Here is a 15519-nt window from a genome sequence, read left to right as displayed (position 1 = left end):
AAAATTCAAGCACGTCTTTTTAAATATTTTTAGGGCCAAGTAGAAAATGTCACATCTGGCCTTACCAGAAAAGATATTTCATTGAAATTTTATCGGGACAAGTTATTTTTTTTATTAATGCGTATCCACTCGATTACACGTCAGTTTCACGTCGTCCCCTATTTCAGTAGTGGAAGTATATGGATAATAAACATATACTGTATGTTGACAAAAAAACATATACTGTATATTTAATGAATTTAGGGGTAAAAATAAATTTATTTTGTTTTTTGTCTTAGAAATAATATACTGTATATTCAACGTCTCATATATTATGATTGGTGAGTCATTTTTCCCTACTCCTAATTGCTTTGCCAGATCCTATGCCACATATCATATTATTTGGATAAGATCAGACAGAACATTTCTTCCCACTTCACTTAGTCGTCGCATATTAAACAAAGCAATATAACTGCATAGATAAATCATTTCCATATGTATATAATAACCAAGTAAAAAGTATCATATAGTTATACATCAATACTTGTGAGACAAAGTCCCACAGACAGATGGGAGAATGCAAAACTGTCCTCTTCGACAAATACACGATCGGAAAACTCCTCGGCACCGGTAACTTCGCCAAGGTGTACCACGGCACAGAGATATCCACCGGCGATGAGGTGGCAATCAAAGTCATCAAGAAAGACCTCGTGTTAAAACGCCGAGGCATGACGGAGCAGATCGAGAGAGAGATCGCCGTCATGCGGCTCCTCCGCCACCCTAACGTCGTCGAGCTCCGCGAAATGATGGCGACGAAGACGAAGATCTTCTTCGTCATGGAGTACGTCGACGGAGGGGAGCTTTTCGAGCGGCTGGACAGAGACGGGAAGCTCCCGGAGGATCTTGCGCGGAAGTATTTTCAGCAGCTGATCTCCGCCGTCGATTTTTGCCACAGCCGCGGCGTGTTCCACCGCGACATCAAGCCGGAGAATCTTTTGCTCGACGGAGACGGCGATCTCAAGGTGACGGATTTCGGACTGTCGGCGTTGATGATGCCGGAGGGGCTCAGCGGAAGACGCGGCAGCAGCGACGATCTTCTCCATACGAGGTGCGGGACTCCGGCTTACGTGGCGCCGGAGGTTCTCCGGAACAAAGGATACGACGGAGCTAGGGCGGATATTTGGTCGTGCGGCATCGTTTTGTATGCTCTCCTCGCTGGCTTCTTGCCGTTTATTGATGAAAACGTCATGACATTGTACACGTAAGTCCTAACTGGTTATACTTTTATTAATTTGATATTTAGGAGTTAGAAACAGGTCAGAACTAGTGGTATACATTTGGAAACATTCGTCTCTACCACATTTGTCTTTTTCTTCTAAAAAATACAAAAGTTAGGAGTGTATTAATGGACAGGCCTGATTATTGATAGAATGATGATAGACATAATTATTCTAATTTGGGAACCATCTGTGTTATGGAATATTTCATACTTTCTGAATAAAAACTAAAATAAAAATCCGGAACATAAGAGCATGATTATTACAAAAATCATTAGTAAAAGTCCTTAATACACATATATGTATATATATATGTATATATTATATATGCGTATATAATTATTTGCTAAGGATTTTACGGAAATCGAAATCAAAAGTTTTTTATCATGCTCTTATAAGCTACCATATCAAACCAGGTCGGATTTTCAGGAAGGTTATAAGTGGGGTTTGGATTTCGATAAAATTGATAAATTTTAGAAATTGAGAATTTTGTTAAGTTTGTATTGAGTTATACTCTATCTTTATAGAATTTGCATAGTTTGAAAAAAAATACTAAAAATACAATTTCAAAAACCGAAGAGATGTATGAAAGTTTTTTTTAATCACAATGTATGGAAGTTGTTTTAATGAGTAATATTGTCAAGAATTATGATAAAATAAAATAAAAATATGAAAAAATAGATTTAAAATAATATTCGAAATATATTTTTAAATGTTAAAATCTATAAACCAATAACTACTAAAAATTTAAGATAGTTAGAATTCATAAACCAGTAATAATATTATTTGAGAAAACTATCAACAAAATCCAACCTTTTTTTGGTAAAAAGGTTTTGACAAAAATCCAAGCTCAATAAGCTTGATTTTGTTGAACCGGATTGTGCATCAAAAGTTGTTTAACCGGTTATCAAATTCTCGGTATTGTTTAATTATGGTTCGAGTGTTTGACTGAAACTCTCGTGTGCATTATTATTCTATGAACAGAAAGATATTCAAGGCGGAAATCGACTTCCCGCCATGGTTTTCACCAGACTCGCAGGAACTGATCTCAAAACTGCTTCTGTCGGATCCTGAACAACGGATCACAATGTCGGAGATAAAACAGTTCCCATGGTTCCGTAAAAATTTCACACCGCCGGAAGCTTTTTCCATCGACGAGACACTCCCATCTCCACCGCCGGAGCCACCGTCAAAGAAGAACAAGAAACACCTGAACTTGGACGAAGAAGACGGCGGATCTTCCCCTAGATCCTTCAACGCCTTCCAGCTCATCTCATCGATGTCCTCAGGTTTCGACCTCTCCAGCTTATTCGAGATAAAAAGGCAGCCGAAAAGGATGTTCACGTCGAAGTTACGGGCCATCACGGTGAAGGAGAAGCTAGAGGAAGCGGCGCCCGAGATGAACATGAGGGTGAAGCACGTGAAAGACTGCCAGATAAAGCTGCAGAGGAGAACGGAAGGTCGTAAAGGGAGGCTCTCGGTGACGGCGGAAGTTTTCGAAGTCGCTCCTGAGGTCTCTGTCGTTGAGTTTTGTAAAACCTCCGGCGACACTTTGGAGTATCAGTTGTTTTGCGAGGATGACGTCAGGCCAGCTCTTAAGGACATCGTCTGGTCATGGCAAGGTGATGATGACGACGACAATGTTAACACACATGATCATGATAACAATTAATTCATTAACAAATAAATAAACTTCATGAGCTGTAACACTCCAATTTTTTTTTGGCACTGCATGCGAGAGAGAATGTCCTATTGTGAAACTTGTTTAATATCATAATTGTCATTATAATTAATAAAATATATAGCACTGTTATCATACGGTACAGTGTATAGAAACGAGGCTTGTTCAATCCGGAATTCTGTACGATTTCGTTCTTTTTTTGGTTTTTGGTATTTTAATTTACGAAATTAGCTACCATATTGGAATTATATTTAATTTGATTAAGTTCGATTTATATACCATCAATTTTCAGTTTATTCGGTTTTATACTAAAAAAAACCATAACTATATTTATCTTTTATAACAAATTTTAGATTATATAGATATGAATCAGTTTTATTAAACCATAAATATATATTCCTTAGTCTAACTTTTAAATATATTTTTCTGTTTTATTTAAATATTAAAATAAGAATAAGAAAATAACAATATAATAAAAATAGCTCTCCTTGAAAAGAAGGTAATCCAACTGCACTTTTAGTACAACTACCTCATTAGGACTACTTTGTTACGACTTGCCTTCACCTCCATAGCATGTTACCGCTAGAACCCCATATTTCTTCTAGATAATCTCTTAATTGTTTAAGAGTAATATAAAAAATACTTTAACCAGAAAGCTTATGGACATAGCTTGAGATGAAAATGAATTTCTTAGACCAACTAAAATAACCATTTTAACTTTTATTGATAAGCTTTCTATCTTCAGAACAACTAAAATGATACTTTGACCAGAACAATTAGGAGATATGAGCCAAGAGGATATAGAGTTCGCTCAACATTTTTGCAAGTCCGAAAGCTTATGGACATAGCTTGAATTGCTTAGACCAAGCTCAATCAATCCAACTTTTACAAGGGAAAGGCGCGAACAAGACAAGGTCTTTAACCTTAGCATGACTCTAAACCTAACCTACAATGACTTGATCAAGCATACAAACTTGTAACTCTTGTTGAAGTGTGTGCTATAAGCCCAAAGGCCACAAACATTTCTACTGAGGCTCAATCGTCTACTCAAGCTCTCTCCAGCAAACTCATCTCTTCCTCTTTCAACGGTCACAAAGGATCAACGTCCATGCGTTAAAAGGTGGTCGTCGTACGGGTTACACATGTAATGATTTACAGCTATCAAACTATTTTAAAACTTTAGGATTGTATGTTGTACTCAAACACACAATCTGTATATATATTAGTCCTCATTGTAATCGTGTAACTTAATTACTAGCAGAAACAATGAATAAGGAAGTTGGTCAAAGAAAACAAGGATCAAATGAACTATTTGGTGGAAAAAGAAAGCCAATCACTATCAACAGTGGTGGAGCCTGTGAAACAATTCACCAGGAGCAGTATAAAGTTTGGACAAAAAATCATGGGAGCCATTACAAAATCAATGAAAACCATTTTTTCAATAATTTATATGGGGCAGCTGTCCCCTTTCTCACCTCTCTACCTCCGCCACTGGCTACCAACAAAGAGATGTACAAGCAGAAAGATATGATGGTGTGGGTACATGAAGATTAATAAGAGGCTTGTCACGCTAAGCCTTTCTTGAAGATCATGAAAAGAGAGACAAACGCCACAACATCCAGTCAAGATTATGAGGTTGTAAGAACGAGTGATCTAGTACCTATCATCAAAGCCTTCTAGGGCATCCTATCTTCTAAGAAATCCGTTAAACTTTCTCTTGCTCTTAGTCTTAACACACCTAAGCCATTTGTTATAGATTTAGGAGAGTCGCATCATATAATTAGCGACCGGAATCTTATCAAGGATATTAGGCCGGCCAATGGTAGTGTCGTAGTAATGGAGATAAGAAACTTAAGTTTGTTTGATAGAGAAAATGCGACTTTATACTATTAGCATTTCCTTAGCTAAAATACTTTTTACAATATGTGCTCCATACCATATAGGGTTCTGGATCCAAGCAACGGCCAACCGTTTATATGTAAGGTAAGATTGACTATAGCGGACAGACTGTTCTGGATAGCTGATTTCTCTAATATGGGCAGTTGGACTTGGCGTCGGTTAATGAAGTTAAGATTTTTGGCAAAGCCTCGGCTTCTCTGTCACGTTAACTCGGGAACAACTGCGTCTTTTTGGCATGATAATTGGACGGAGTTGGGGTCTCTTATTGACATTATAGGTCCTCTCGGGCCTCTGGTTTCTAGTATTCCAATTGAGAGCTCTGTGGCAGAGGCTGTCTCTGCAGGAGCGTGGAGAACGTCTCGTAGCCGTAACCCTATATTGCGCCAGCTTCGTCAGTCATTACCAGCTCAAATTCCCGACATTTCCTCTCTCGAAGACGATTTTTATTTGTGGAGGAACTCAGCAGACGATCCTCCATCGTCCTTCTCAGCTTCCAAAGTCTTGATTTCCATAAATCCACTCTTACCTGTGGCTTCTTGGTACAAGGCTGTCTGGTTTGATCAGAAAATTCCAAAACACTCTTTCATTGCCTGGCTTGTTTTGAAAAATAGAATGTTAACCCGAGACAGGATGAGATCTTGGGGTTTGGTGGTTCCAGCAGAGTGCCTTCTTTGTAGTCATGCAGCAGAGACGGTGGAGCATCTGTTTTTTTACTGTCATTTCTCGGCTTCAGTATGGAATCTTCTGATGTCGAGGGCTAGATTGATTTATCCCTCGTCTCTGCATCAGATAATTCCTTGGTTGATTGATGTTCCAGTGCGGAAGAAGATCAAAGTCATCTTGAAGTTATTGTTTCAGGCTTTGGTGTATTTCCTTTGGAAGGAACGGAACTCTCGCCTGCACTCAGGAGTCCGTAAACTGGCCGTTCAAATAGCAAAAGAGGTCCAACTTCAGACTAGAGCAAAGTTACTGAGTCTTGATAGGGAAGCAACATCAAATTCCCGCCCCTCACAATCATGTCCGACATGCATCGCAGTCCTATATCTCTACCTGGTTTGATAGATTTCAAGGTTGAAAGATCTTTGTTTCACATGAATTTCATTTGAGTTTCTTTTTCTTCTGTTTTATATCCTCTCCGATTTCTCTGTAAGATGATGTAAACTTTTCCCTTGGGGTTTTCTTTCTAAATGGTATCGGAAATTAAAGTTTTTTAAAAAAAAAAGATTGACTAATGCCCTTACAATAAGATCACCACATCTAGCCAATCCACAATTAGTTTTTTTTTTTTAATAAATAGCTGTTTCCTTCCATAATACGTACGTACACACATTGTGGACGCTGTAATGACGAAGAAAAGAGGCTGTGAAGATTTATTTAGTTAAGAAGAAAAAAGTTTAAATTGAAACCTTTCATTTCGGCAAGAAAAAAAAACAAAAAAAACACTTCCTCAAAGAAAAAGGGTTAAAAAGTCAAAACCTTTCGTTTCGGCAAGAAAAAAAAAAAGAAAAAGGAAAACATATTTTCGTTTTTTTATTTTTTATTTTTTATTTTCCTTAAAGGATTTGTACATCTGATCTCAAGTAGCTTCAAGTGGTTGGTCTTCTCGTCCCGATCGAGTTTCTTTGGTTCTCAAGAAAAGTCTTTCCTTTTTCTTCTACCTTGTAAGTTGTTATCTTTCTCTTTCTTTCTTTTTGGTTGGATCGTTGTCATAGTAGTTCTACCTTGTTCGAATCAGTTCAAACCCCTTTTTTTGTCTTGGTCTCTGGCCTGAGTAGTTCTTAGTTTGATTAGGTTCTATTCTACATGGATTCTTTAAAGCTTAGATTCTTTTCTGGATTTTGATTATTAAGAATGGATTCTTAAAGATTCTGATTGCTTCTTTGTAGAAAAGAGATGGGGACTTACCTAAGTTCTCCCAAAACTGAAAAGATATCAGAAGAAGGTGAGAATGATACGCTTAGATATGGTTCGTCCTCTATGCAAGGTTGGCGTGCCACCATGGAAGATGCGGTGAGAGAGTCAAAAACATTAATCACTGAGTAGCTGTAACCAACCTTTGGTTTTTTATTTACTTGCACTGATCTTTGTCTCTCTTGATTTTTAACTGGTTTTCTAGCATGCTGCAATTCTTGATCTGGATGATAAGACATCCTTCTTCGGTGTGTACGATGGTCATGGAGGTAAGGAACTACTACTGTCTTGAGGTTCTTGACTGTTTGCAAAAGACTTAGTAACTTGTTAAGATGTTTTGTTCTTTGCATTTTTTTTTTTTTGTTTAATGGAATTTAAAAGTAGTATTTTACTAAAAATGGTATAGGCAAAGTTGTAGCAAAGTTCTGTGCAAAGTATCTACACCAGCAGGTTCTCAGTAACCAAGCATATGGAGCTGGAGACGTTGAAACATCTCTTCAAAGAGCATTCTTTAGGTTTTTGTTTCTCTTCTCTTCCCCTGTTCTTTGTATATTACAGCAAAAAAAAAGAGGGTTCCTCTTAAAATTGTGAATATTGTAGAATGGATGACATGATGCAAGGACAGAGAGGGTGGCGAGAGTTAGCTGCGCTCGGCGACAAGATGAATAAGTTTAGCGGCATGATTGAAGGATTCATATGGTCACCAAGAAGCGGTGGTGACGTCAATAACCAGCCTGATAATTGGCCTCTTGAGGATGTATGTTGCTATATCTTGAATTGGGATCTCTAAAGGTTATAAACCTGTATCTTTATCTTTTAATGCAGGGTCCTCATTCTGATTTCGCCGGACCTACTTGCGGGTGCACAGCGTGTGTAGCTCTTATTAAAGATAAGAAGCTCTTTGTTGCAAATGCTGGTGACTCACGTTGTGTGATATCGAGGAAAGGTCAGGCTTATGACCTTTCTAAAGATCACAAGCCTGATCTTGAAGCTGAAAAGGAAAGGATATTAAAAGCTGGTGGCTTCATTCATGCTGGGCGTATTAATGGAAGCTTGAATCTGACCAGAGCCATTGGTAAAAAGCCTATTTCTTTTTTCCATTTTCATTCATTAGAGCTTCTTTTTCTTTTTGGCATAATCTTGTTTTCTGGTTTTTTACAGGTGACATGGAGTTCAAGCAGAATAAGTTCTTACCATCTGATAAGCAAATGGTCACTGCTAATCCAGATATAAACACTGTAAGAATCTAACTGACTTTTTGTTTTTGTTTCTTTTTGTTTCTTTTAGCTGATTTGTTGTTATTGTTTTCTCTCCTCAGATTGATCTATGTGATGATGATGACTTTCTTGTTGTTGCATGTGATGGAATCTGGTAAAAATAATTCCCCAAGTGTTTCGTTTTTTATATATATAAGTTATTTCCTTGATGATGAACTTGATTTGATCTCTTCTTCCTCAGGGATTGTATGACAAGCCAGCAACTGGTTGATTTTATCCATGAACAGTTAAAATCTGTAAGTTAATTGCAGGTTTTTTTTTCTTTTACTGAATGAGTATGTGACATTTTGATATTAAATTTCAGGAAACAAAGCTTTCGACGGTATGTGAAAAGATTGTTGATAGATGTTTGGCTCCAGACACTGCGAGTGGTGAAGGCTGTGATAATATGACCATCATCTTGGTCCAGTTCAAGAAGCCTAATCCATCCGAGACCACCGAAGCAGAAGCAGAAGAAGAAGCAAAAGAAGAAATTAAAACAGAACCAAGCCAGGAGGAGGCCCAGGACGAGCCGAGCTCATCAAGCTAAATGTCCTGAAAAGGAGCCTAGAGGGGAGATTTGAATGTCTTTATATATCATTTGTCTTTGGTTCAACATTGAAAATGCTTTTGAGTGTGGGTTAGAGAAGCAGAAGCTGGCATTTATTGGGATTTCAGTTTTTTTTTCCTCAGTTTTCACAGCTTCTCTTTACTCAACAGACTCTGGTTCTATCGGTTCCTGTAGTCAGAAAAAACGACTTTGTATAGTTTGTCTTGTGATTTGTGGGAAAAATGTTGGTGTATTCTTCATTAAGGAGTTATATTGCTTCTTCTAATTCTCTAGATGGTAGGTAGCAACAATCAACAATCTCTTTCATTTTGCGTGATTAAATATTTGAAAAAATCTTACCGAGACAGACGTGACAATAATCTATAAAAACTTTAGTTTCAAATTTATAGATTGTTGTTTGTTTCTACATAATTTCTACTGCAAAGTGCAAATATATTTTTCATTAATTTTATTGAAAATTGAGGAAATGCGCCATGCACATTTGGTTGAAAACTTTGTTATCTAAAATGGTCTCCTACATGTTGTCACATTTGCTAGATCCGATCATGTAACCAAATCGACCAACGTTCGTTTGTATAATCAAGCAGCCATTTCTTCAACAGGAGCATCACTCTCGAGCTTCTTGATGACCAGTTCATTGCTTGTCTGGTCAACATCGAGAAGAATAGTGTCATCCTCAGCAAACTCTCCTTTCAGAACTTTGTTGGCGATCTCCTTCTTCACAATCTTCTCAATCACTCGCTTCACTGGTCTTGCCCCATTGTTGGGGTCAAACCCAAGCTGAGCAAGGTGGTCCACTGCTTCTTGTGTGTACTCAAGTTTTATTTTATTCTCTTCCAACCTTTTCTTGACTCGTCTCATCTGCACCCATTGGTATAATAACAGTTCATTTATACCAAAACAAAAAAAGGCTAAAAAATATTTGAAACCTAATTAAAAAAGACTAAAAATAATTAAATACATACCTGAATCTCCACTATTTTTGATATTTCTTTTGTATCCAGAGGCTGGAAGACTATGTATTCGTCAATTCTGTTCATGAACTCTGGCTTGAAAGTTCTTCTTGCCAACTCCACAACTTGCTCCTTCATCGTCTCATAGACTGCCTCTTTGCGGTCTTCATTGCCCCGGAAAGTCTCAAGTATGCTTTGAGCTCCTATATTAGACGTCATTATCACAAAGCAGTTCCTGAAACTCACTGTCCTCCCTTGAGAATCAGTCACTCTTCCATCGTCTAGTAGCTGAAGCAGGATGTTGAAGACGTCAGGGTGGGCTTTCTCGATCTCATCAAACAGAACCACCGAGTAAGGTCTCCTGCGCACAGCTTCGGTTAGCTGCCCACCTTCTTCGTAACCGACACAGCCAGGAGATGCACCAATGAGACGTGAGACGTTGGCTTTGTCCATGTACTCACTCATATCAATCCTCACTATTGCGTTGTCAGTGTTGAAAAGGTATCCGGCTAGGGCCTTGGCGAGCTCGGTTTTACCGACACCTGTTGGGCCCATGAACATGAAGCTTGCTATGGGGCGGTTAGGGTCTGAGAGACCGGCCTTCGAACAGCGGATAGCGTCTGCTATCGATTCTACAGCTTTTCCTTGACCGATGACTTTCTTGTGAAGCACGTCTTCTAACATGACCAGCTTTTCTCTCTCTGATTGCTGGAGATTTGATAGTGGAATACCTGTCCACTTGCTTATTATCTCTGCTATGTGGCGATCGGTTACGCCTTCTTTGTGTTGTGACAGTTCAGACACTCCTGACTTGGTGAGGTTGTTCTCAGCTTCTTCTAACTGGCCTTGGAGGGACATAAGTGTTCCATACTTAGGCTCAGCGGTACGGTTTAGACTATTTTCACGTTTAGCGGATACATCAATCTGTAAAAAAGACATTGAAAGTGTTTAGGAGTGCATTTAAGCATTTTGTAAATGCTAAACCGAATTGTGGGATTTTCTTTTTTTTTTTTGAAAAAAAAAATTTTAAAACCATGGACAATAGTGGTTTTTTTTTTTGAATAAAAATATTTTGAAACCATAGACAATATTGGATTTTATTTACCTCCTCTTTAAGTGAACGTAGTTTAGTAATGAGAGACTTGTCTTCCTCCCATTGTTTGGTGAGTTCTTTCTGTTTTTCCTTGAGCTTGGTCAAATCATTCTCCATCTTCTTTTCCTGTATAAAGAAATCTGCAGATGATTTAAAAGAATCTTTTCTCAAAGAAAGCTTCTCCATCTCCAGTTTGATAACAGCTTTGTCTATTTCTTCGAGTTCAGTTGGTTTCGAAGTGGTCTCCATCTTCAGCTTTGCAGCAGCTTCGTCAACCAGATCAATAGCTGAAACAAAGAAATATTATTCTCTTTAATCTTAAGCATACAAACATTTTTCACAAAAAAAAAAGATAATTACGTGAGGTGCAAGGTTTATACCTTTGTCTGGAAGGAAGCGTTCAGTGATGTAGCGGTCAGACAAAACTGCTGCTGAAACAAGGGAACTATCTGATATCTTAACACCATGGTGCTTCTCGTACCGCTGTCTTAACCCACGAAGTATAGAGACGGTGTCTTCAACGGATGGCGGGCCACAGAACACCTGCTGAAACCTACGTTCCAGAGCTGGATCTTTCTCTATGTATTTGCGGTACTCGGTCAGCGTTGTTGCTCCAATGCATCGCAGTTCACCTCTTGCAAGCATTGGTTTCAAGATGTTGCTCGCATCCATTGAATCACCTTCACAAGCTCCTACACAAAGATACTATTTCATTAACTTCCAACTCCTAATAAAACCATAGTATTGGGCAAATGAGACGTTTATCATTTTACTAATAATAAAGAAGCACCTGCACCAACGAGAGTGTGGATTTCATCAATGAACAAGAGTGTCTTCCCATTGGTAGCAGTTATTTCCTTGATCAAGGCTTTCAGTTTTTCCTCAAATTCGCCTCGATATGAGGTGCCAGCAACCAACGAAGCCATGTCAAGAGATATCACCTACGTTACATTTTAAGCAACCATGTTACAACAATCTTCCTCTGGCCCTAAAAGGTTTTTTTTCTTTTAACAATAAAAAGAAAAAAAGAAAAATGGAGCAACCTTCCGATTCAAGAGAGGTTCAGGGACTTCCCCTCTTACAATTCGCTGGGCCAACCTGAAAATGATTAGCATCTATCAGCTTATGCAGTTAGGCGTCTATACATAAAATATATAAAAATGCATAATATACATAGAATATATAAAAATGCATGTAATAAACCATTAGACTTAAAATGTTTGATACAACTCTTGTATAAAATTTGGCATTTAATTAGCTCAGAACCATCTCTCGGTAAAGTTGCAATTATATAAGTAATCACAAGCCTTACCCTTCTGCTATAGCAGTTTTTCCTACACCAGGTTCACCGATAATTACAGGATTGCTTTTTGTCATCCTGCATAGAATCTGGATGCAACGCTTGATCTCATCATCACGTCCAATGAGAGGAGGGAGCTTTCCTTGTCTAGCCATCTCAGTTAAATCAGTTCCATACTTTTCAAGTGCATTCTCATGTCCATCCTTATTGAATAAGACAAAACCAATAGGCATCGAATTAATGAATTAAAAATAGAAACACTAATTGACACTGAAACAAATCTACCATGTAACGCGACCACGAACCGTAGACATGAAGCGGCGGGGAGAAGGGAACTGGAGAGAAAGAGGTAACAGTTGGGCACCACGAGGAGGAGCGGCTTGAGTGGCTGAAGTTATGCCGTTCCGGGGAGCTCCGATGAAGGAACTTGGCCGGAGAAGAAATGAACTTGAGCTGAAGTAGTGAGCAGAGGCCAAGAGAGCGCGAGAACGAAGGAGTAGAGAGGGTTTTCTTGACAAAGCATTGTGAACCTTGATGGCTACGGAAATAGACTTTGACAATCTTCTGGACGCCATGTCAAGCTTAATTGAACAGGTAAAAGAGTGTTTGATTTTTTTTATAAAGAGGAAGTCAGGTTTAGGGTGCTTGGCGAAGAAGCAAACGAGTGTTTGGAGAAGACGCAAACTAGTGTTTTAATGAATGGAAAGATTTTGGTGCATACGTTAAAAAAGGAAACTTAAATACAGGAAAGATAGAAAGTTAACAATGAAATATATTATATCAGAAACGTAAATAATTATTAGCTGATGCATGAATTTAATTTGAAAATAATATATATATATATATACTTGGAAATTATATAATTATTCTTAAAATATATTACTGAATTTTACAAAAGTATGGCGCAGTCGTCATATTGTATGTATAAATACATTATTTGAATTAAGGTAATTTAAATAAATTAATTATGACTAATATATGTGTCTTATGTGCAATTTTACTGTATATTATCAAATTGATGGTGTAGCCAAGTACAACAAAAAAAAAAAACATTTTCCACCAACGATTCAAAGTATTGAGAAGAATTAAACCACCATTGGAAACGACTGTTCTCAACTTTATGAACTTCGTGAGTTATCTTTATTTGGAATAGACTCGTGAAAGGCGAGGAACGTAATGGTAGAATGCATGGTGAGATCCCTTTGACCCATGTGTGTCATCGTATTGGCAAAAGTGGTTGGCCTGTAGAAAAGTTCCATGTTTACTATATCCCCACGTTTCGAACGGAACATATGTTTGAAGTGGACAACGAGATACTGTTTAACTTCAGCTGCGAGTTCCACGACATCATTGATAATGTGGTTTCCGGATCAACGCGGATGAATCAGTCAAAAGTAGCGGTGAAGACAGATGACTGGAGCTATGAGTTTAAACACAGTGAAGCCTCTGATGCACTGAAAAATATGACACTACAGTTGGACTAACCTGTGATAAGGTATCCATAGAAGATGAGGTGATACATATCAGTCTGAATTTAGGTCAAACCATGTCATTGTATTTAAATATATGCATAAACACTGCAACAAGTTGAGAACATAAACTAACACAAAAGAGTTTCATGTGTCCTTTTGAAGCAGTATAGATGAAAGATCACTACCACCACCGCCACCATTATTCATCGTCGGAGTTTGTTCATTCCGACGCCGCCTCTTCCCATAACTACTATTAACCGCCACCTCTTGCCATCCTCCAAACGTCAAATTACTAGAAAACGTATCCTTCACACTCTCCATCACTTCCCTCTCTACCGGAGACAATCTCTCCATCGATATCCCTGAAGCAGCTTCCTCAAACTCCCTCATACAAGCAATCTACACAAAAAACCAAATTCAAAATCAACTTCTGCTACTTTCAAAATACAAAGACGATTCATCCCTTTTTCTCTTTACCATATTCATGACTTGGCTCTCAAGAAACGCTTCTCTGTATAGTTTAGTGATACTTATCCGAGCATACCACTCCATGTAAGCTCCATCATCCACCACATTAGGACTGTCCACGATATGGTCCCCGCGTTCACCCCATTCCTCGCACGCCGCAGTCATCGACGTGTCCAAGTCATCTAGCCGCCGGTTCTTCCTGTCACGGCGTTTCACTTTCTGAGGTATCGGCTGGCGCTTCCCAAACTGCCTCAAACACCTATCCGGAAAATGCAACTCGATCTTCTCGAAGCATACGAGAGTCGTCTTCGATCTTCCTAGACTCAGCTTGGCTTTAACATGTGGAGGTATCATGTTCTCGTATCTTTCATACGGACACCAACTGATCTGCATCTTCACAACACTCAAAATCAACAAACAATCATTCTCAAAGGATGAACTGATAAGGTATTATTATTATTAGTTTATTACCTTGCTTGGATCTAGATCATCAAACTCTCTCCGGTACTCAGAGAGATCAGTCTTGGATCTATTCCCTTTACCTTTCCACAAAAGAGCGAGCGGGAAACTCGCTTCAGATCTCTCCGGTCTACCTATATCTAAATGAAAATAACTCCAACACTACACACATACAGATTGAAACAATCATAAACCAAAAAAAACTCAAACACTTAAAAAACAAAAACAGCAAAACCAAACCTGAAGCAACGTCAAGCAGCCACAGATATTACTCTGAGACTTAAGCGACGCGTTACCAAGCGCTCTGTAAAGACAAGCCAAAGCCGCAGCACCCCAAGCGTACCTCCCAGCCCGATCAAAATCCTCAAACAAAGGCAAATACTTAACCGACACTTTATCACCATCAGTAGTAGCGAAGATCGTGCTCCCGATCAGATACAAAAGATACGCGCGCGTGTGACACTTCACAACCTCGGAAGAAGCGTCTTCAGGACACTCGGAGAACGTCCTCTTGAGCCAGTTAAGCTTAACCCTCGAGCAGTTCACTTCCTTGTTAGCAGCGGAAGGGAGCTTCCCGAGGAGTCTCCCGCACATGTCCATCGCAGCCTCGTCTCCTACTTTGGACCCCACGACGGGGTCTCCGTCGATGTCGAGGCCGAGGACTAGGGATACTTCGTCGAGTGTTATGGTCGTTTCGCCTAAGGGGAGGTGGAATGTGTTGGTCTCGCGTCTCCAGCGCTCGACGAGAGCGGAGATTAGGGAGTTGTTTAGCGTCATTGGGCCGATTTTGCGGAAGAGTCCGAAGCCTGCTTTGTCGACGAGGTTGGTTTGTTGGTCGGTGAGTTTCCATTGGTGGAGGAGTGAAGTGTGTTCTTGGCAACGGAGGAGGCCTCGTTCCTATGTGGGGAGGAGAAAGAGAGGAGATTTGAAAATCGGAAAGTAAGAATTGAGAATTGGAAGATAAAAGGGGCTTTGAGTAGGAACCTGTGCTTCCCAGACAGCAGATGAGACATGGAGTTCTTGTTCGTAGAGGACAGATGGATCAACGGGTCCGACATCAATATCCATGGAGAATGCCAGATGAAGAAGAAGTTTGGGGATGGAAAGCTAATTGTGCCCTAAATTGGACTTGGTGTCTGGGTCATATCAGCTATACTGGTTATTTTGGTTTGGTTGAGTTAAACCGAATATGTGAACCAT

The 15519-nt window shown here is 39.1% G+C and overlaps 4 protein-coding genes across 6 annotated transcripts; 2 read left to right on the top strand and 2 right to left on the bottom strand.

Moving 5' to 3' along the window:
- Window positions 1-363: 363 nt before the first annotated feature.
- Window positions 364-3074, top strand: LOC108850803 (CBL-interacting serine/threonine-protein kinase 16). The gene is made up of 2 exons (XM_057009676.1): window positions 364-1240; window positions 2241-3074. Exons 1-2 carry the CDS (start codon window positions 549-551, stop codon window positions 2926-2928), a joined length of 1380 nt encoding a protein of 459 aa, XP_056865656.1. The 5' UTR covers window positions 364-548; the 3' UTR covers window positions 2929-3074.
- A 3266-nt stretch (window positions 3075-6340) lies between these two features.
- Window positions 6341-8833, top strand: LOC108854903 (probable protein phosphatase 2C 21). Of its 2 annotated transcripts, none has more exons than XM_057006683.1 (10): window positions 6341-6497; window positions 6723-6846; window positions 6953-7016; window positions 7154-7262; window positions 7348-7504; window positions 7573-7822; window positions 7909-7985; window positions 8066-8118; window positions 8206-8260; window positions 8329-8833. In XM_057006683.1, the coding sequence occupies exons 2-10, from the start codon at window positions 6730-6732 to the stop codon at window positions 8551-8553; spliced, it is 1107 nt and encodes a 368-aa protein (XP_056862663.1). In that variant the 5' UTR covers window positions 6341-6497; window positions 6723-6729; the 3' UTR covers window positions 8554-8833. The 2 variants fall into 2 exon arrangements, with proteins under 2 accessions (XP_056862663.1, XP_056862664.1); XM_057006684.1 differs by lacking the exon at window positions 6341-6497 and adding an exon at window positions 6527-6627.
- A 263-nt stretch (window positions 8834-9096) lies between these two features.
- Window positions 9097-12495, bottom strand: LOC108850801 (chaperone protein ClpB4, mitochondrial-like). Its single transcript, XM_018624276.2, has 8 exons — window positions 12226-12495; window positions 11933-12123; window positions 11664-11718; window positions 11411-11561; window positions 11001-11312; window positions 10633-10907; window positions 9540-10451; window positions 9097-9435 (listed from the first exon to the last, which is right to left on the bottom strand). Exons 1-8 carry the CDS (start codon window positions 12493-12495, stop codon window positions 9154-9156), a joined length of 2448 nt encoding a protein of 815 aa, XP_018479778.2. The 3' UTR covers window positions 9097-9153.
- A 906-nt stretch (window positions 12496-13401) lies between these two features.
- LOC108848699 (protein MAIN-LIKE 1) lies at window positions 13402-15463 on the bottom strand. Of its 2 annotated transcripts, none has more exons than XM_057008595.1 (5): window positions 15304-15463; window positions 14560-15216; window positions 14332-14481; window positions 13870-14253; window positions 13402-13791 (listed from the first exon to the last, which is right to left on the bottom strand). In XM_057008595.1, exons 1-5 carry the CDS (start codon window positions 15385-15387, stop codon window positions 13537-13539), a joined length of 1530 nt encoding a protein of 509 aa, XP_056864575.1. In that variant the 5' UTR covers window positions 15388-15463; the 3' UTR covers window positions 13402-13536. The 2 variants fall into 2 exon arrangements, with proteins under 2 accessions (XP_056864575.1, XP_056864576.1); XM_057008596.1 differs by having other exon boundaries at window positions 13870-14247.
- Between the last annotated feature and the right edge of the window lie 56 nt (window positions 15464-15519).

This window comes from Raphanus sativus, chromosome 4 (assembly GCF_000801105.2).
Source record: "Raphanus sativus cultivar WK10039 chromosome 4, ASM80110v3, whole genome shotgun sequence".
NCBI classification, from domain to species: domain Eukaryota; kingdom Viridiplantae; phylum Streptophyta; class Magnoliopsida; order Brassicales; family Brassicaceae; genus Raphanus; species Raphanus sativus.
The sequence above is the reverse complement of the archived record's forward strand: the minus strand, read 5'-3'. Positions and strand labels throughout refer to the sequence as shown.